Source organism: Aegilops tauschii, chromosome 2 (assembly GCF_002575655.3).
Source record: "Aegilops tauschii subsp. strangulata cultivar AL8/78 chromosome 2, Aet v6.0, whole genome shotgun sequence".
Lineage (NCBI taxonomy): Eukaryota > Viridiplantae > Streptophyta > Magnoliopsida > Poales > Poaceae > Aegilops > Aegilops tauschii.
In genome coordinates, this window is record NC_053036.3 from 9,572,836 (window position 1) to 9,592,279 (window position 19,444).

General features: G+C 43.6%; 2 protein-coding genes across 4 annotated transcripts; both read right to left on the reverse strand.

Annotated features, from left to right (window-relative positions):
- Positions 1-1,949: 1,949 nt before the first annotated feature.
- LOC120974347 (uncharacterized) lies at positions 1,950-3,504 on the reverse strand. The gene is made up of 3 exons (XM_040400847.2): positions 2,717-3,504; positions 2,457-2,611; positions 1,950-2,362 (listed from the first exon to the last, which is right to left on the reverse strand). The coding sequence occupies exons 1-3, from the start codon at positions 3,386-3,388 to the stop codon at positions 2,326-2,328; spliced, it is 864 nt and encodes a 287-aa protein (XP_040256781.1). The 5' UTR covers positions 3,389-3,504; the 3' UTR covers positions 1,950-2,325.
- A 461-nt stretch (positions 3,505-3,965) lies between these two features.
- On the reverse strand, positions 3,966-13,003 carry LOC120970681 (zinc finger BED domain-containing protein RICESLEEPER 2-like). Of its 3 annotated transcripts, XM_073507689.1 has the most exons (12): positions 12,455-13,003; positions 12,074-12,184; positions 11,868-11,943; positions 11,143-11,228; positions 10,971-11,056; positions 10,803-10,875; positions 10,543-10,638; positions 10,325-10,411; positions 10,046-10,147; positions 8,619-9,617; positions 6,035-8,279; positions 5,477-5,793 (listed from the first exon to the last, which is right to left on the reverse strand). In XM_073507689.1, the coding sequence occupies exons 1-10, from the start codon at positions 12,929-12,931 to the stop codon at positions 9,519-9,521; spliced, it is 1,293 nt and encodes a 430-aa protein (XP_073363790.1). In that variant the 5' UTR covers positions 12,932-13,003; the 3' UTR covers positions 5,477-5,793; positions 6,035-8,279; positions 8,619-9,518. The 3 variants fall into 3 exon arrangements, with proteins under 3 accessions (XP_040256782.2, XP_073363790.1, XP_020186980.3); XM_040400848.3 differs by lacking the exons at positions 10,046-10,147; positions 10,325-10,411; positions 10,543-10,638; ... (4 more) ...; positions 12,074-12,184; positions 12,455-13,003 and adding an exon at positions 3,966-4,735 and having other exon boundaries at positions 5,640-5,793; positions 8,619-9,486; XM_020331391.4 differs by lacking the exons at positions 10,046-10,147; positions 10,325-10,411; positions 10,543-10,638; ... (4 more) ...; positions 12,074-12,184; positions 12,455-13,003 and having other exon boundaries at positions 8,619-9,486.
- Positions 13,004-19,444: the final 6,441 nt, after the last annotated feature.

Sequence of the window (19,444 nt, forward strand, 5' to 3'; positions counted from 1 at the left end):
TACCTTTACTTTGTGCAAGCTTTTGTTGTGTTGTATCCCTTACTTGCTTATGTTGCTTGTTGTGTTAGCATCATATAGGTTGTTCACCTAGTTGCATTTCTAGACAAGCTATTTGTTGCTAATCTTAATTTGTTTAAGAAAGCCTAAAATTTGGTAGTTGCCTATTCACCCCCCACCCCCCCTAGTCAACCATATCGATCCTTTTAACAGCTCCTCATCAAAACCTTCGTCAAGATCTTCCTCAAGGAATCCCGCCAAGTCCTCCTCCAGCCGCAAGAATACCTCTCGCAAGGCCAAGGCATACACCGGCAAGGAGATGGACTCCGATGAAGAAGAGTCTTCTGACTCCGAAGAAATTGATGAATCTGACGAGGATTCTGACTCCGGCATGGCTGGAATAGCATGTGCCTCTACTCCTGCGTCAAGCTTCTTCGAAAATCATTCAAGTGACGACGAATCTCCTACCTACTGCTTCATGCCCAAAGCTTCGAAAGAAAAGGTATCCTCCAAACATCGCAAGGTTCACTCCAGTGATCAATATTCTTTTGATGAGGATGACCATGCTAAACTGATCAAAATTGCTAGCATTCAACAAAACTCTCTTGAGAAAATTGAGAAAACCCTCAGGAAATCTGAAGGGTTGTTGGTTGAGGAGATGGAGAAAAATCAATCGTTGGTCGAAGAGTATTCCGCTCTCAAGTCACGAATTGAAGAGCTAACAATTTGTCATGATTTTCTCTCGGTCGATCACGAGAGATTGACTTATGACCACCTGAAAAAGAAACAGGAACTCGAGTCGCTGAGAGAGGCTCATGATGATTTGATCAGAGAAACTTCTCTTCTCACCCAACAACTCAAAGAGAAACATGAAGTGTTTGTACCACCTTGCTTAAAATGTCTTGAACGCAGCAATGTTGAATCAAATGTTGAATCTTCTGTGAAAGCTAACCCCTCTGTCGTGGAGAATAGGGCAAAGAGAGTTTATCTTCCGTGTTAAGTCACAGCCCCTTGTCGCCATCGAGCATCAGTGGTTAGTGGTTACCTTTGTTTCTCTCTCGTTACTTTCGAACGTTTTCATTTATGTGGTTCATCTCGATGCATGCATTTAGTTTCCATTCGGTAGCTAGTATTAGCTCGTTGTGCTCTGTTTTTATTCGCTCCGCTGCTAGGTTCCGATAGTTTTGAGATTCCCAAAAGAAATTTTAAAACTCCCATTCACACCCCCCCCCCCCCCCACCCCCCTCCCGGGTAGACATACTTCGTTCCTACAGCTTCTAAAGGATTTCAAAATTGGACTCATGAATACTTGTGATGATCTAGCTTTTTCACTGCTCCTTCGCTCCGCTTAGTAGTTGATGAACAGAGTTGAAAATAGAGGCCCACGGCTTAAAATCATTCCTTGTAGAACTGAACAGATAAAAGGACAATTTATAGAATGGCAAGATTTTTTAGCATCGAATTTTTATCAAATTCAGTGGTCCGCCTTGTGACTATATATGTGAACAAACAAGTAGGTGTCATGCCTACTCATTATTTTACAATCTACTTAATCTTTTACCATCTACACTGAGAGCCGCAAGTCTTGCATTTCTTTATCATTCTGCATCTGCAGGTTGAGAACACGAATGCGCACTATAGAAACCAGGGAGAAGTAGCACTACAACACCTACCTCCAGTATTATTCCCGTCACCGACCAGCCATATGAGAAAATGCTACACTGCACATCTAAAAGAATAGGTGACCAGCCATATGAGAAAATGCTACACTGCACATCTAAAAGAATAGAGCGAGCTATTTTCACCGTTCACAGAACAGAACAATGCACACGCAGAACAAGCCAACGAGACCATCTCCATATGAAAAGAAAAAGAAACACACACGTACCCAATGATTCCACATCAAAATGGACAAACATTGCAGCCTTCAGACATACAAACCTACTGTTAAGTAGATCTCCCCAACAAATGAACTCCAGCGCACACGTACAATATCCTTCCTTTTCATACAAAGCATAGCAAAGGAAACAAAAACCACAGTTACAATCAATCTGACAAAACTGTCACTCAGTCGGCGCTAGTAATAACTCTTTGGCCACAAGAAGACCAATACAAAGTATTCCTACATCTTCACTTCATGTTAGACTGTTCATAGCACTTCACAACAGCAGGCTTACAAGGTAACAACACTTCTCAATAGCCAACACCTAATATATCAATTACATGGCAACAGCACTTCATGCCATCTTCACTTCATGTTAGATGGCCATGTTAGAACACAACCAGGCTTACAAAGTAACAGAAGTCAGGTTCCCAGCCACCCGCAGGTCAACCCCTCTCGAGGTCAATTACGTTATTCCCCAGCCTGCAAATAATTAATGATACGGGTACTGTATCAGCTAACTCCTAATATTACGTAAATAAAATTAGTACAAACTACCAAGTTCATAGTAACTCACATCCCAACCACTTGGTCGATAAAAGACTGTATCAGTGCAGGACATTGATTCTCTGAGTCTTTCAAAGTCACAAGAATGGTTAACAGGAATCGAGGTATAAAGTTCCTTCTCTCCATCAACGAAAAAGCTGCATCAAGCTTCTCTAAAGAGGTCCACTGCATCAACAAAAACTAGTTTGTATCATGATCAGGTGTCATAAAAATATATACAAGGGAAACTGCATGCATAAAAAGAGGAAAGAGATTAAGCATGAATCTTACCTTATGATGCTTGAAAAAGTTATTTGAGAACTTCAGCAAACCGACCCAATCGTTCACATACGGAACCCAAAGTGTCCCATCTTGATTGCTCCGAGAATGGTAAAAGTACGTATAATTCATTGCTGCAACATTCTTTGCAGTATTCACCCAAGAAAATTTAGCAAGTGTATCTACTAAGACAGCCATCACATCTGGGTGAAGTCGTTCAACCAGCTGAACCAAAATTTCACTGATTGACACCCTCACGTAATGAGAAAGCAATGAAGAATGATTTGTCACGAATGCTATCACAGCCTCACTTTGACAGTCCACAGCAGGACCATATCTTAGGAAGTCGACCAGTTGGAAGAAATGCATTGGATATTCCTTGTCTTGGAACAAATCATCCAATATTTTACCAATTGCTTCATAGTCCAATTTAGCCGAATGTTGAGTAAACCTTTCAGGGGCAGAATCAATACGGACATTCCCATAACGGTCAAATAAGATATTCTTGGAAGTGATCTTGCCTCCATAGGAAGTACCACTATAATGCCTGCGGCACAGTTGGATAAGCACATTTCTGGAACGAAATTGCATAGGTTCTGCCAAGTACTTCACCAGAATTGGACCTTGCTGGGCCGAGCCGTCCTGGCGCAAGAGAACTAGGTCTTTCGGTGGCAATGACACCATCGTGTAATGTTTCTGAGATCTGACAAAGTCATCCCATGTTTTGTCCCCAGCACTATAAAGTATTGCAAAAAAATAGAACTAGTTAAGCCATGATAGAAGCCAAGTACAAGGATGCAGTACAAATGAACATGCCTATCGTAAAATAAACAGTATTGTCCATGTCGGCCTGACAAAAATGAAGTAAAAGCATACTGAGGTTAAACAGAGACCTAATCAGCCAGTTTTACTAGATATAGATGGCAAACAAATAAATTGACTAGTTGACAAACGAAACTCAGAGAAGTGTTGTCGAATATTCCGCAAGCAAATTGACAGGCTGACCCATGAAAGCTATAGAGGAAAGTATATAGCTCAGCAAGTCTAGTCAATGCATGTTCTAACATCACCATCTAGAATACGAAGCTTGGATTACACAGATTCAAAAGTCAAGATAAGCTCAACTTTCAGGAAGGTTGGTGGATACTTCCATGTGCGTCTATAAGAAACTTAACAATTTAGTGATGCCAATGTTCTATGGATACAAATAAACTCACAGACAAGAAAACTGCAGAAACATGGTACAATTGACTACAGGTATGCACTCAACATAAGCCATAAAGGAATTTGCAGGTAACAACCCCATATCATCTAATATTTATACCGAAGAAGGCCATTTTCGTTGGTAACCATTGTATAAGCTGAACAGTAAACGATAGTGTCCAGCCTGACACAGCAGAATCGAAAGCATGCTGAAGTTAAAATCCACATGAGCCATACATAGATTAATGGTTGGGCATAATCTATCAACTTGAATTGTTAGAATCAAAGGGGAAAAATAGATATGATCGGCACATACTGCATCACCCACTTCAATTATTCATTAAGCCTAAGTTTCAGAATTAAGCAACAGTATTTGTGAAACTTCAATTTTAGTATCCATCATACCAGGAATTGAACAAAATAACAATGTGGAACCTATCCACCAATGGAATGTAATGCACACTTGCAAGAAAAAATAACATCTTAAAGACAAAAAGCGGCTGTGAGGAATAGTAAGTTCAAGAAGCTGGTAATAAACCTCTACCAATAAAAATAATTTCTGAAATTTAGTCTAGCGCAATTTATTACATACCAGCCACCTCTGAGTCTTGGATTAATTATGATTTTTGAATCCTTGTTTATCTGATAATACGATAGAAGTTGCTTGGGATCCAACACTTTTCCACAATAAATTGAGTAAAAATCCTTGGATTTTACACCCACTTTATCACATGCCACCTTCATTAACATATTCACATTTGAAGTGTACAGATTTTCCTGATGAGAAATGGTTGTGCCACAGAGATGTAGAAACACCTGAGAAACTCCCTGCAAATAATTGTTGGCTAGAATGTTAGATAAATTGGAAGTTACAATTAAGGCAGAGAGAAAGCTATACAAATATAAGGCATAATAAGCAGATAACATAATTATGTTCAGTTTAAATCTAGATTTGACATTCATTTAAAACTAATGTAATATCCACCGAAAAACAATCTATGGCTATTTTCTTCAATATGATGATACCTACAATTAGCCCCGGGCATTCGGTCTTTTCGGTTTGTTCGGTCCGGTCTTTTCGGTCTTTCAAAATTTCGGTCTCCCATAATTGAAGACCGATATAATTTCGGTCTTTTCGGTTATTCACTATTCGGTCTTTGGTCTTTACTATTCGGTCTTCGGTCCTGACCAAATAGACCAAATTAAATGCTAGAACCCAGATTAATGTTACTTCCAGTACCAATTGTATACAAACTACATAGAGTAAAGAGGTACATGTGTGCAGAAAGCTGTGTGTATAGAGATAACATATGTCTGTAAATTGGCGCATGTGTACATAAGAAAAATTCAAACAAGTAACACTTGTATGCAATCTGGATGGAATACAGTACACCATATGAAAATCTTTAAATAGAAAATTAGCACTATATATAATCACCACTTCACCAGCAACAAGATCCATGCATGCATACTCATTTATATTTGACACCAGAAAGTAAGAAGATCCAGTAACATCAGCGGATCAGCCCATGAAGTCGACAAGCAGCAAACACCATCACCACTTAGTACTTGACAACATAGAACTTGACATGAAACAAATCAAGTTTAGTACATGCTTTCAATTCAGCAGCAAACAACAAACATTAAGGTCTCACACTCTCACTCTCAGTTCTCAATTCTCAAGTCTCAAGTCACAAATCAAAAGCAAAAGATGATAACTAAAACAACATACATTCAACATGATTTTAGTTCAGCCATGAGTAGACGTGGATGTCACTTTGTTGGTCGACTTGCACACTTGTTTGACTTGGCCATGGAAGAAGCAACAACACCACCATTGAACTTGCGCTTTCCCTTCACCTTGTCACCAAATTCTTCAATCAACTCTACAACAAGTCAAGTATTCAATCAAATTTCATAATCTGCTAGCTATGGTGATATACTGATAGTGACAAATGCAGTGTGATTTTGTTGAGATCTACTAGCTAGGTCTAGTTAATGAAGAAGTTTGTCAAGTCATGCATATAAAGTTCTCCATACATTGGTTTGGTAATGATGCATGTCATGCATATTAATATCTCTACAATAAAAAAACAAATGTATTGACAAGTTGGCTGATTTTTTTACCTTTTTCTAGCACTTCTAATTCTTCCAAGTTCTCCTTGATGTCGACCGGATCTGTTGACCTTCTCAGCCAGTCTTGCGTACAAACTAAAGCTTGCACCATAAACGGAGTTAGAGATGTCCTAAAGTCATCAAGTATGCGTCCACTTGTGCTAAAGGCAGACTCAGAAGCCACAGTTGTAATGGGGATAGCAAGAATATCACGAGCCATATTTGCCAAGATTGGAAACCTAGATGAATTCTCTTTCCACCATCCTAGGATGTCAATTTTTTTGTCAGGGTCTTCAGAGTCTTCAGCAAGGTATTTTTCAAGCTCAGATTTACTACTTGCACTTCCTCCACTATTATTTTGCCTCAACCTACTTGCAATTAGTTCCTTCATCATACTTGCTCCTCCTCCTTCTATTGTTACTTGGCTAATGGCTGGTGTTGTTGGTTCTGGTGTAGTCAATCTTACTCGGTATTCTTCAAACAACTCGCGAACACATTTGTTGACAGCATACCACACCTTCTCTCCAGACTCAACACCAAATATTTCCAAAGTAGTGAGCCTAGTGAAATCAGAAAGCTTATACCTTGGATCAAGAGCTGCAGCAATAAAAATGAGCAAGTTGAGATTTTCCTTCTCCTTCTCCTCCTTCTCCTTCTTCTTCCCTTTCCCTCTTTCATTTACAATAGGACCCTTATCCTTCACCTTTTCATTCTCATGCCAAGACCCCCAGTATTTGTCAAACTTTTCTTTCATCCTCTCTGCCATAGCTTTTTGCAAAGGATCTGTACTGCTCATCCAATTTTGAACCAATATGTGTATATTGCCAACCTCGAAAAGAAAGTTGTTAGAAGTGACATGAAGTGAGGATGACACACGAACAGTAAGATCATAAAAATGAGCAAGAAAGGCAGCCATTTTCCTAGCATTTTCCCAATCCATTTCATCTGGATACCCAAATCCTCCTTTTTCTTCAGACAAGTCCAACGCATACAATGGGTCATCCTCGCAGTACCTTGTAAACACCTTCGCGTAGGTGATGGCAGCCTTCAACATTATGTAAGTTGAGTTCCACCGAGTGCATACATCTAGGTTCAAGAATGCTTTGCTCTTAACTTTTTCTTCCAATGCTAGCTCTTTGAATTTTACCAACCGAGAAGTCCCATTCTTGATGTATCGCACAGCAGCTCGGACACGTTTGATTGAAAGTTCAACTTCTTTTAGGCCATCTTGTACAATAAGGTTGACAATATGTGCCGCACATCTCATATGCAAAAACTTTCCAGCAGCTATGCTAGTTTTGGCCTCAACCATGCACTTTCTCAAGGGAACAATGCAGCCATCATTATTGCTTGCATTATCCACGGTGACTGTCATAACTCTCTCTAGCCCCTATTCCATCAAACATCTCTGCAAGTTCTTCCCAAGATCCTTCCCTTTGTGGCCCTTCACCATAATGAAATTAATAATCTTCTTATGATACTTCCACTCTTCATCAATGAAGTGTGCAGTCACTACCATATAGCCATCTTGCTGCTGAGAAGTCCAACAATCAGTGGTTACACACACACTTCCACAATTCTCTTTGAAAAACTTTTTCAACTTGCATTTCTCATCTAGATAGATTTTGACAGTGTCCCTAGTACAAGTTCTTCTTGATGGTGGACTAAAGCGGGGGCAAGCGACTGAAATGAACTTTCTGAATCCAGATTTCTCACCAAATGCAAAAGGCAGTTCATCCTCTATGACCATCACAGCAAATGCCTTCCTAACTTTTTCTGCATCATATCTCCAAGTATTAATGCCATCTCCTGGAGTTGCTTGCAAAGTGGTCTGATTTGGATCCATTTTCTTATTCGGACTGCGCTTGCATGTACCAAAGTGCCTGCGCATTGCTGTTGTTCCATTGATTGATGTAGTAGCTTGAATTGGTCGGTCACAATACTTGCATTTTCCTTCCTTTACTAACCCCTTGTCATCAAAAACTTTGATAAAATGCTCCCAGATTTGTGATCTTGACGCCATTTGCTTCCGTCCTTTTGGCTTGTCATCTTGAGCAGCTTCTGGATTGGCACCTTCACCAACATTTGCTTCGGCATCTTCATCTTCAATGATGCTACGTAAGAATGATTGGTCTCCTGCTTCTGCAGCCGCTGCTTCTGCATCTGCTTCTGCATCTACCTCTGCATCTACACTCATAAATGCATCATCTTTGTCCTTCAATCCCTCATCATGTTCAGATTCCAGTATAGAAAGCATCTACAAAAAAACAGGTTACTCGTTACTGAACCATTTCTTCATCTAATGGTACACAAGAACATACAAACTAACAAAAAGATACTACTTATAGCCTAGTTAGTACATAAAGCAGCATGGCACGAATCTGTCATGAATATATACAAGCCAAAAAAAGGCAAGCCACTATATCAACCTTAATTTGAACATCACAGAACTTGAACAATATAATTGATTCACATAAAAGAATGATAATCTAGACATCACATATGCACATAGAGAGATGAAGTATCTTGCTCTCCTTCAGGATTCAGCTGCAAGGTACAACACCGGAAGAACAGCAGGCGACGACCCAGCACCAACCTCGAAGAGGACGAGAGGTGGTGACGAACTGCAGCAGCCAGGAGATGGTGCACCATCGGCGGATGTCCCCGTCACTGGCAGTGGAGCGATGAAAGAGGGTCGGGCTTGGCGGCGCGACGCAAGGGGCACGGTGGTTGCGGATGGTGGTCGGCTCGTCGTCACCTGTCAGGGCAGCAGCTCAGGGCGCCGGTCCTCGTCGCTCATCGGTCAGAGGCGCGCGGCGCTCCTCGGTCACGGCTGACGGCTCACGGCATCACGCCACCGCGAGGGACGGCGGCTAGGGTTCGTGGTGGGAGAGAAAAGAGGAATTGTGCAAAAGCGGGCGGCGGCTAGGTTCTGTGAATCGATTGCATCGTGAGGTGAGGACGAGGTGTGTTTGTGTGTTATCTCGCTTGTGACCTTGGGCTGGCCAGATGGGCTTTTCTAAATTCGGTCTATACGGGCTATTCGGTCCACAACATCAGATGACCGATCAGACCGTAACTAGTTCGGTCATACAGTAGTGCAGACCGTTTTTTATTCGGTCTTATTTAGTTCGGTCATTTCGGGTTCGGTCTCGGTCTTTTCGGGTTCGGTCTTCGGTCTTCGGTTTTTATGCCCGGGGCGACCTACAATCATCAATACCCATAACAAATTCAGACAGCTAGAATTCACTAGATTTAACGGTTATGCTTGTTGGAGACATAAAGATAGCAAGCTTCTCAACAAATCAAATTAGTAAAAACCTTGGAGCCATAGTAGTTGCATGCACAAATGGCAACCATAGAATGGATGGATATGACCCTGATAATCTATATAGAGCTGACGGTTTGGTGACAAGATCGCATTGTTCCAGATCAAGTTGAACCCACTGCCCACATTTACAACAAACATTCGATTCAACATCCAACATCCAAAATACTACCATGAAGCATTGCAACACAAAATTACCTCAGTATAATAGTCGCTGTCTATCTTCTGCACTAGGCCCTTTGAGCTGTTGGAGGAATTTTTAAAACCCTGACATAACATAAGCAATTGATGAAACCATGTAACAACTCATTGAAATAAACAGACAAACATACAATTGAATAAGTATGAAGAATCATAACCCACCCAATGTCATTTAAGGTATTGTTTCTAGAAATATCACCTTTATAATCACATATTTATTGAAAATTAATTGAAAGGTGCTGCTAGTCTACCACACATGGACAGATAATAACACAGCATTTTCCAACATATAGCAACAGCAAGTTCCTATAAAATTTTATCTTTCAGCAATGATCAGGAAATTGTAACATATGCACGGGTCCGAAGAAAATCAGAATTAGCGACAAGCTAGACTATATCTTGAAGTAGGACTAAATGGGTCCAAACAAAATCAGAAATAGGACAAACTAAGCTATGCTGTAGCTTGAATGCAAAGCGCTATTTTAGAATCTTGCCTTTAACTCTTCAAATCGAAGAGAATAATTACTTGATTCCTCTCCATCTGAAACTAGTATCACATCATCACTCATGGAACCAGCCCTGAGATAAAAATTCATCTACAAGCAATTTTACAAAATATTATCAGCCAGAATGTAAAAGCATAGTAGAAGAGCTGCTGCTTGATTCTCCAGCCCTCAAGTAATAGTTCATCTACAATATATGATCATCCAAAATGTAAAAAAAAAAATCAGTACATTGATGCAAGCTCTGAGATAATTAGTGTGTCAAAGTACCTTCGAGATATAATTGCATTTTCCATTATTAGACCCAGGGTAGCCTCCCCTATCACTACAGACAAAATCTGGAAAATCACTAAATGCCTGCAATGAACAGAAAGTATTAGTGCAAAACAATGGGTATGTTCCATCTAAAAAGGGAACACTCTTTGAGCAAGCCAAGAATATCTGATCAGCATGATTTCATACTTATCAATGTATTTTGCGTCACATACCTCATAGTCTTGTGGTTTTAAGCTGTTATCCCTCGCTCTTTGAGCCAACTGCTTCACCTCCTCACCGATTGTAGCAAGTCCTGTCTTGTCTGCATCCTGCAACACAAGTAATGAGTTAGAAAAGAGAAAGACACAAAACGTAGATGGTTATACATTCTTTGGGCAGTAAATGTATACCCAGCCAACTTTATTCTCTTTGGCAAACCTTCCACATGAGCGACTTAAAAGACAACAATATACGTATAAGAACCGGTGATTACCTTTCTAACAAGGTCTTTAGATATCTTCTTTCCACCAGATGCTTCCTGCAGTAGGTTCAGTTCCCCTAGCAACCTGTATCACAACAAAATGAAGAACTCTTCTTTATACAAAAGTTCGGTACTTAAATGGTCAATTGCATGCTTTGCAACATCAGGCCTGAAACATACTTGATAAGTTTGTCAACGGGTGTGTCAACTGTCAAGTAGTAATGTGGGATGGTTTGTTTAGAGGCTAAGAGGCGGTCTGCAGTAACCTGAAATGAACAGGACTTAAACCACTACAAGGCAGATAGGATCAACCAAAAAAATCCCATCGGCAATCTTCACAGTTGAAACATACCTTTCTTATCTGCGCATTTGGAATATCAGTGCAAGCTAATCCTGAAGCTGCAAAAGACTCGCCCTTGCCACCCTTGGCTACAGAAGCTTTGTTAAGAAAAAATAGTCATTAGATGCAGGCTGGGTTTCATTTGATTCACATGATATAAGGAAAGCATAAGCCAAATGCATGACCTAATGAGCTTAGAGGCAGGCTCAAGCTTAGTGCAGAACTTTTACTTGGATCTCACAAGAATGCTGGTAAAAATGATTATTACGGAATTCGCGCACACATTTTGAAGTAGAGAACTAACATGAAAAGAAAAGGAAACAATAAGGAATGGCACATAAAAAAGCATGGAGTTATTTTTTTATGAGACCGGGATAGAGGTCTGATTAGGATAAACAATCAAGAATGGTACATAAAAAAGCATGGAGTTATTTTTTTATGAGACTGGGATAGAGGTCTGATTAGGACAAACAATCAAGAATCGCACATAACAAGTGTTGCAACATTGAAACAAGGTTGAACTATAGTTCAAAACTGTGACCACTTATTTTGCATCGAAGGGAGTAATTCACAAGAGCTTTAGAAATCACATTTAACAAGAACACACGACTACACAGCAAGTTAACAACAAACAGAAGTGATTTACAACCAAATCTAGCTAGGAAGAGAGTTCAGTTTGTATAATAATTAATGCTTTCACCCATCTGGGGAATGCAATCAGAGAGAAAATAGCATACCCAAGTAATCTTCAATGTCTGCCTTCAGAATACCACCGTCAGGACCGGTGCCTTTTACACTTGACAGTTGGACCTCCTGTTTGACAAAACACAGACATATGTCTTAATTGACTGCGCACTGCCTACAGCAACTATCTAGATAGACTAGCTCAACTAAAGACTTCCATAGTTATCCTCTGCGAAATTTCTGGAAAGGGAACACTTACATTGTTAGGCTTGGGAGGTTCCCGCTTAGCCTTTGATACATCTGCAGCCGATGGTTTGTAACCTTTAAACTTATCGATGTCACCTTCTTCTTCCAGAATCAAACAAATTACCTAATGGCATAGGCCACGCAGTACAAGCAATAGTACAATGTTAGCAGAACATGCAAGCACTAGTACTACAACATGAAACAATAGGTAGATATCCCTCTTCCATCCATTCTATCTCAGATCTGGCTTGACCCTGATTAAATTGAGTGCATACAGATGTAATTTAGCTTCTGCTGCAGCAGAGCAATACTGTACGGCGACCCGCAAAGCACAAGAATGTACGCAGCACAAGCGAGAGAGAGAGAGAGAGAGAGAGAGAGCGAGACGAGAGACCTTGGGCGCGAGATCGCTTGTTGGCGCGAGCTTGGAAGCCTGCGGCCTTGAGGTGCAGCCGTAGATGTACACGCACCTGTCACCGCGACCCCCTCCGCCTCCTCGCCCTCCACTCGCCACCGGGACGCAGGAAGCCGCGGGGCCGATCTGCGAGCACGTCCGCACGGCCTCCTCGGCGCCGGCTGCGGAGGTGCCCTCGCCGAACTGTAGAGGGCGTCGGCGAGCGGGGTGGCGGCAGAGCCCGAGCCTCTGGACGACGTCCTGGACGCCATCGGCAGGCGCGCCCTTGCCGCTCGTCTCCTCCACCACGACCTGCTTGCCGCGGGGAGCGGGGTTGGGGTAGCAGCCGCGCCTCGCCGCGGCCTCCTCCTCCTCCTCCGCGACGCCGTCGGCCTCGCACTCGCCCGCCGCGGCGGGCCTGTCGCGCATGGACGGGCGCGCGCGGTGGTCGCCGCCGGGTCCGTCGGACGGCGCCATGCTCGACCCTCGTCGTCGGCCGCTAAAACCCTAGGGGAGAGGAAGGGGACGGAAAAAATGGAGACGACCAAGGCCGCGTCTGTCGCTGCGCATTCCTCTCCTCGCTGTGCGTGTTTGGGGGTGTGGGGTGGCGCCGCGGCGGCTGGGGGGTAGGCTAGGTGCGCGCGGTGCATGGACCCAGTAGAGGAGGGCAGCGTACGATAACTCCGGATGGGCCGTGGACACGCCACTCGGGTCAGCTGCGTGGACCCGGTGCACGGCGCGGGGGGCGCTCCTGCCCGTCCGATCGCATTGGAGGCGCGAGGACGCGGCCTAGGGTCTTCACGCGCGGGGCGAAGCGTGGAGCCCACATATCGAGCCATACGCCTACATGCGGCCAACGGACCCGCCAATCAGAGCCCGGCACCTCGGGTGGGCCAGGGCTAGGCCTAGACACCATGGGTAGACGGGCACGTACATGTAGGGCTTTCTTGTTCGGCCACCTGCTCCAAACCCAAAATTCTACCCTTCCTTGCTCGTTCTTGTTCCGTGCATGGGCATGTGCTGCTTCGGTAGGAGTTCATTTCAAAATTCAAATCACGGCAGCAGCCCAAGCACAATGGTTCATCATGGAGAACGTGCATCTTTTCCCCAAAACTTTTATTTACGCGTATTTTTATTTATTTGGTACTAAATAAAACTTTTGGATCTTACTACTTCTCGGCACATATTTTTCAAATGTGTGTTTTTGTTACTTCTCTAGTCATTCTTAACTCTATATATGCTCCCTCGAGGAGAAACTTCAGACGTTTGCGTGCGCCACCAGTAGGTCACTGGACAACAACCGCGTCGTCTCCAAGGGCCAAGGCGGTGTGGAGATACCCTGCTCCTCCTAAGACACACATCTTTGGGGTGGCGACTCGCGGTAGATTCTCTACCCACTACGGGAACAAAATGTAAGAGAAAACTTGAAACTCTGGCATATGTGCTCTTTGTGGTGTCTAACATGAGGATATCTCTCATGTCGTCTGCAGGTGTCCAATGCACGGAGCTATGTGGGAAGAAGTGAGGGAGCATGGCGCTACTCGGACTTCAAAGCATTCAAAACACAGGCCCCGGATGGCTTCTCCACCTACTGGATCAGTGTATCGAGACAAAACGACTAATCTCCCTCATGAAGTTTTTGCGCATGTGGCATTGCACGAACGAAGTCACCCACCATAAGGCGCTGCCGCTAATGGAGAGCTCAAGGAGACTTTTGAATAGCTGCATTGAGTCTCTCACGTGTATCAAGCAAAACCCTCATTACGAATTTGGTGAGATGGTGGTCACCATCAACAACAAGTCAACGCAAGTGCGACCCGACCCATGGCCTATACGACACGAAAGAAGGCGGAGGAACATTGGGACAGGTGGGACTTACTACCACGGTGGCGTGCCATGTAGGCAGAGTCAGCAAACCACTTGACGGCGAGTGACGAAAATCAGCCCAAGTGTTCCCGACACTTTTTTCAAGTCGGTGCATGACTATGTATCCACCATGCAAGTTCATGTATCATAGGTGCAATTACTCTTTTTAGCCTTCCTTCCACTTCTCACCGAGGTGGTTGTCGGCCTGGTCCTTGCTCTCACGGTGCGGAAAATTGGTGGCCTACATTGTCTCTAATGCCTTGTTCTTCGTCGCATGTGTCGTCAATGACATCTCATCCTTAGTTGTCTCCGCCATCTGGGACGTCTTGTCCATATCCTCGCCATTTTTAAGTTCTTTTTTTTTTGCGATGCCATTTGTAAGTTTGTTGGCATGGTGGTGATGGCAACTCCCCTTCGCAATTTGGCCATTCGGACTCCTCTTCGTCACATTGGTGAGGGCTCTGGTGTCATCATGAGGCGGAAGTTAGTTTGGAAGGTTGTGATCTTGGATGCGTGTATCTTTCGGCGGCGATTGCTTCGACGTTTGTTTTATCGAAAGCATTGGTCAGGTAGGCCTTGATGGCTTACCACGCGCAATCTACAATGATGAGCCGACTCTGCCGATGGAGAGGCATCAGGGGTGGCGCGCCATCAGCTTGTTCTCGAGGAAGAAGACAATCAGACCCTGGGGACCTTTGTTTATTTTAGAGCAGTGTGATGCCTTTTTCGTAAAAGAAGGAAGGCAAAACAAAAATAGAAACTTGGGTCCCTCTCCGCTGATTATGTAACAAAGATTCGTTTTTCACAATGTGCATTTTTTTTAACAAAGAAAACCTGGTGTAATGCGAAAGGAATAACGTAAACTTTGTAAAACCATAGTAAGTACTCCAAATTAATCGTGTTTGAAGGCTTTATGGGAAAACAAAATAATGTAGGTTAGTTTTTAAAAAACATACTTTAAAAAATAATAACGATGTCCAGTTAATGTAATGCAAAAAAGAATAATGTACACTTTCTAAAAGTGTAGTAAGCGCGACAGATTAGTCACCTTTGAAGGCTTAATGAAAGAGCAAAATAAATTAGTTTAGTTTCGAAGATACGTACTTTTATTTCTTTTTTATCTAATACTCCCTCTGTAAACTAATATAAGAGTGTTTAGATAACTAAAGTAGTGATCTAAACGCTCTTATATTAGTTTACAGAGGAAGTACTATATAATCTCTGGCATTTAGTAAATCTTGCTTTTTCAGAGTTTTTTAACTCCAATTTTCTCATCTCATTTGCTCAAAGGAGAAAATGGATAAGCAAACAAACACTTATCCATATGTGCACCCGTGATACACAGAGAGGTCACGCACACAGACGCACACGGTCATCCAGTCAAAAGTGGGAACGAGTAGTATAGTAAGTAGATGGTAAGGTGGTACGCCTGTTTACCGGAGCGGTAGAACTCTTGCCTGTCTCAAACCGGCAAACGAGAAGTCAGCCCCTCCTCTCTCTCTCTCTCTCCACATTATTTTCCTCGAATCTCGGCCTGCTTTTTCCAAGTCCCATGACCGCCGTTGTGTTCTCTTGATTGATTGGTTGCCTTGCCTGATACACGGCACAGAGCTGGAGCCCACGCGACGTACGTACGTACATATGGCTCGGCTTGGACGCAGCGAATGCAAGCAGCACCGCACCGCGGCGGCCGATGAACGTCGCCGTACGTAGTTAGGCGAGACACCGGCCGGTTCCACTCGCGGCGGCGGGGCCGGAAGGAGGAAGCCCGGCGTGTCCGTCCGTGCGTGCTCGTGGACGCGACGGCAAGGGAGGGAGGGAGAGGCGTGCGTGCGTGCGTGCGTGCATGCATGCAAGGACGGACCGGGCGGCGACCGAGGCGCAACGCGATCGCAACGCACAGGAGCTTGCTCCCAGGCTTTGGTGCGCAGTCTGCGTACCAGTCTGCTGCCCGGCCGGCCGGCCATCGCAGGTGTTCAGGCTTTGGTGCGCAGTCTGCGTGCCAGTCTGCTGCCCGGCCGGCCGGCAATCGCAGGTGTTCAGGCCTGGCCCCGTCGCGATGGGCAGCGCACCTGACAAGGCCGCCCCGTGAGGGAGGGAGCCAGCAACGCGTGCCCGGGCTTCCCGGAGCTCGATCGCAGTGAACGTTTGCATGTTGCAACCAGGAGTGGCCTGCCCTGCACTACCATTTCGTGCGTGCCTCTTCGGTACGTACATGCCCCTGCCTCCGTTCATGGAAAGACTACACACTCAACAATGCCCTCCAATGAAAGATGACGACTTGCTTAATGCAAGTTTTATATAAAAAAAGGAGGCATCCTCTACTTGGAATGCATCGTGGCATATTCGCAAAAAAAAAGAGAGAAAACATTGCGGCATGCGAACACTGAAATTTTGTTTTCGGTACCCACACACCCCTCTAAAAAAGTTTACATATTTCGATGCAGGTTAAAGATGAAGATTACAAGTTGCCCCTTCAAAAAAATCAGATTGTTCTAATATTTTATTTCGGTCCGTTGGAAGAACGAGGATCAACTAGAAGGGATCGTTGGTGCTATAATCCTTGATCATAACGGGAAGTTTATAGTGGCAACCAATGAGAAGATGAGCTTCTGTTTCGATGTTTTTCATTGCAAAGGTGATAACGGTTAAATTTCGGCTAAACTTGGCTAGAATAGTCGGATGTAGCAAGGTAGAGCTGGAATCTGATAACGTCGGGGTGGTTTCGACCTTACAAGAGGGAAGATCGAGTTCAGTGACGGGACCTACCCTTGATGATTTCTACTACATGACTTAGGACTTTAGGCATGTTTTGTTCACTCGTTCTAACAGGGAGAGTAATAAAGTTGCCCATGAAATAGCGAAGTTGGGTGGATTTTCTACCCTTGGTACCTGGATGGAGTCACCTCTAGTTGAGGTGGTCACGTTTATTCTATCTGATATGTCAGTTCTCACAAATAATTAATTAAAGTATCGTTTGTCAAAAAAAGGATTAGAATTAGTTGATTGTGAGTGTCTGAGAATACCCTTTTAAATAACTTTGAGATTCATGTAGACATTTAAGGTGGTGTACTGAAGCAAAATGGGTCAAAGGCAAGAAACCACTATATTTGCGCCATCACTTGGGCCATCCAAGATGGAGGTAGAGGAGGAGGTGGCTATGAGGACGTGTAGATGGAAGACTTAGATCCCACCCAGTCCGGCAACTACACCCACACACAGTAGTCCTACACCCAGACGGGCACGGGCACACATCAGCAAAATTGGGCCGCTGGATGGCAGGAGGAGGAAGGAGGAGGTCGGCGAGAACGATGATCCAGATGATTTTATCGGCGATCCAAAGAGCAAGGGTGGAGGAGAAAGCTTCAACATGCAGGAGGACGAGCTGTTATGCGATGCATGGTTGGTCACTAGCCTCGATCTGATCCATGGCATGGAGCAAAAGGGCACAACATTTTGGCAAACATTCACACATGGTTTCATGAACACAAGCATTTTGCGTCCTGCCCCGACGCGGTCATTCGCAACCGTGAATCAAAGTCCCTCAACCATTGATGGTACACCATCCAAGAGGCCGCGTCGAAGTACTGCAGACACTTGGTGCATCTCATCGCATGGTGGCCTAGTGGCGCGCAAATCACCGAGCAAGTAAGTTCATTTGGCCGGATTTGCATACTTTTGTTGATCACTAGCCGTATATACATAATTTTGTAGCCAGATATGCATAGTTTTGCTGATCACTAGCCGGATATGCATAGTTTTGTTGCCAGATCTAGCCGGACATGCATAGTTTTGTTGGTCACTAGCTGGATATGCATTGTTGACAATGTTTTATTTTGTAGCCTTCTCGTGCGTATACAGTGTTCAAGAAGTTGGAGAAAAAAAGTTCACCGTCATGAATTGCATATCCGGCTACAAAACTATGCGAACACTGAAATTTCATTTCGGTACCCACACACCGTTTAAAAAGGTTTACATATTTCGATTCATATTAAATGTGAATATTTTATGTTACCCCTTCAATAAAAAATAGATTGTTATAATACCTTATTATTTCGGTCCATTGGGAGAAAGACGATCAACTAGAAGGGGTTGTTGGTGCTATAATCCGTGATCATAACAGAAAGTTTATAGCGGCAACCAATGAGAAGATGAGCTTCTGTTTTGACGCTTTCACCGCAAAGGCGGGCAACAGAACAGTCGGATGTAACAAGGTAGAGCTGGATTCCGATAATGTCGAGGTGGTTTTTGGCCTTTCAAGCAGTGACGGGAACTATCTTTGATGATTGCTACTATATGACTCAGGACTTTAACCATGTTTTGTTTGCTCATTGTAACAGGGAGTGCAATCAAGGCCCCTTTTTTTTGACAGAATCTGGGGATTCTCCCAAGTTGCCCATGAAATAGCTAAGTTAGCTAGATTTTATACCCCCAGTACCTGGATGGACTTGCATCCGGTTGAGGTGGTCTCCTTTATTGTATTTGATACGTTGGTTCTCACAAATGATTAAATAAAAGCATCGTTTGTCAAAAAGCAAAAGGATTAGAATTAGTTGATTGTGAATGTTTGAGAATACCCTTTTAAGTTAGTTTAAGATTAGTGTAAACTTTTAAGGCGGTGTACTGAAGCAAATCGAGTGAAATAAAAGAAACCACCACATTTGCATCATCGCTGGCAGAAAAGGTGATCTTTAAGGGATTTTGTATAAAAACAATCGTGCGCAGGCACTGATCGCTTGTTTTTGGCTCCGTTAATCCCCTGAACTGACAGACCGGGCCCGCTTGCAGATGTTGACGTGGCAAAAAATAATATCAATTGCATACGGATTTAAGTTTCTTTTGCAGAAAGACTCCTCAAAAGAAAAGAAAAAAAAAAGTGATCGGGTCCCTCCCTCCAACTCCAGCCCCATGCGCCTTCATCTTCCCCTCGTCCAGTGGTGGAGGCCGGCTGCCATACACAAGACACGTCCTCGTCGCTCTTGGTCACGTTCGGCTTGGCAGCGTGCCTGGCCGGCTCCGTCATGGGGAAGGAGCCCCGCGGTATTTTAATCAAGAAGAAGGGTGTGCGTGAGGCACTGAATGCTAAGAAGCACACTTGTTTAACAATGACCATGCGTGCATGCA

Excerpts from the sequence above, each read along its gene's own strand:
- LOC120974347 (XM_040400847.2), bottom strand. The coding sequence starts at position 3,388 with ATGGTGTCATTGCCACCGAAAGACCTAGTTCTCTTGCGCCAGGACGGC. Across the intron at positions 2,612-2,716 it reads ACTTTTTCAAGCATCATAAG|TGGACCTCTTTAGAGAAGCT; the intron begins GTAAGATTCATG and ends TTGTTGATGCAG. Across the intron at positions 2,363-2,456 it reads ATCGACCAAGTGGTTGGGAT|GCTGGGGAATAACGTAATTG; the intron begins GTGAGTTACTAT and ends AATTATTTGCAG.
- LOC120970681 (XM_040400848.3), bottom strand. The coding sequence starts at position 7,397 with ATGACAGTCACCGTGGATAATGCAAGCAATAATGATGGCTGCATTGTT. Across the intron at positions 5,794-6,034 it reads ATTAGAAGTGCTAGAAAAAG|AGTTGATTGAAGAATTTGGT; the intron begins GTAAAAAAATCA and ends GACTTGTTGTAG.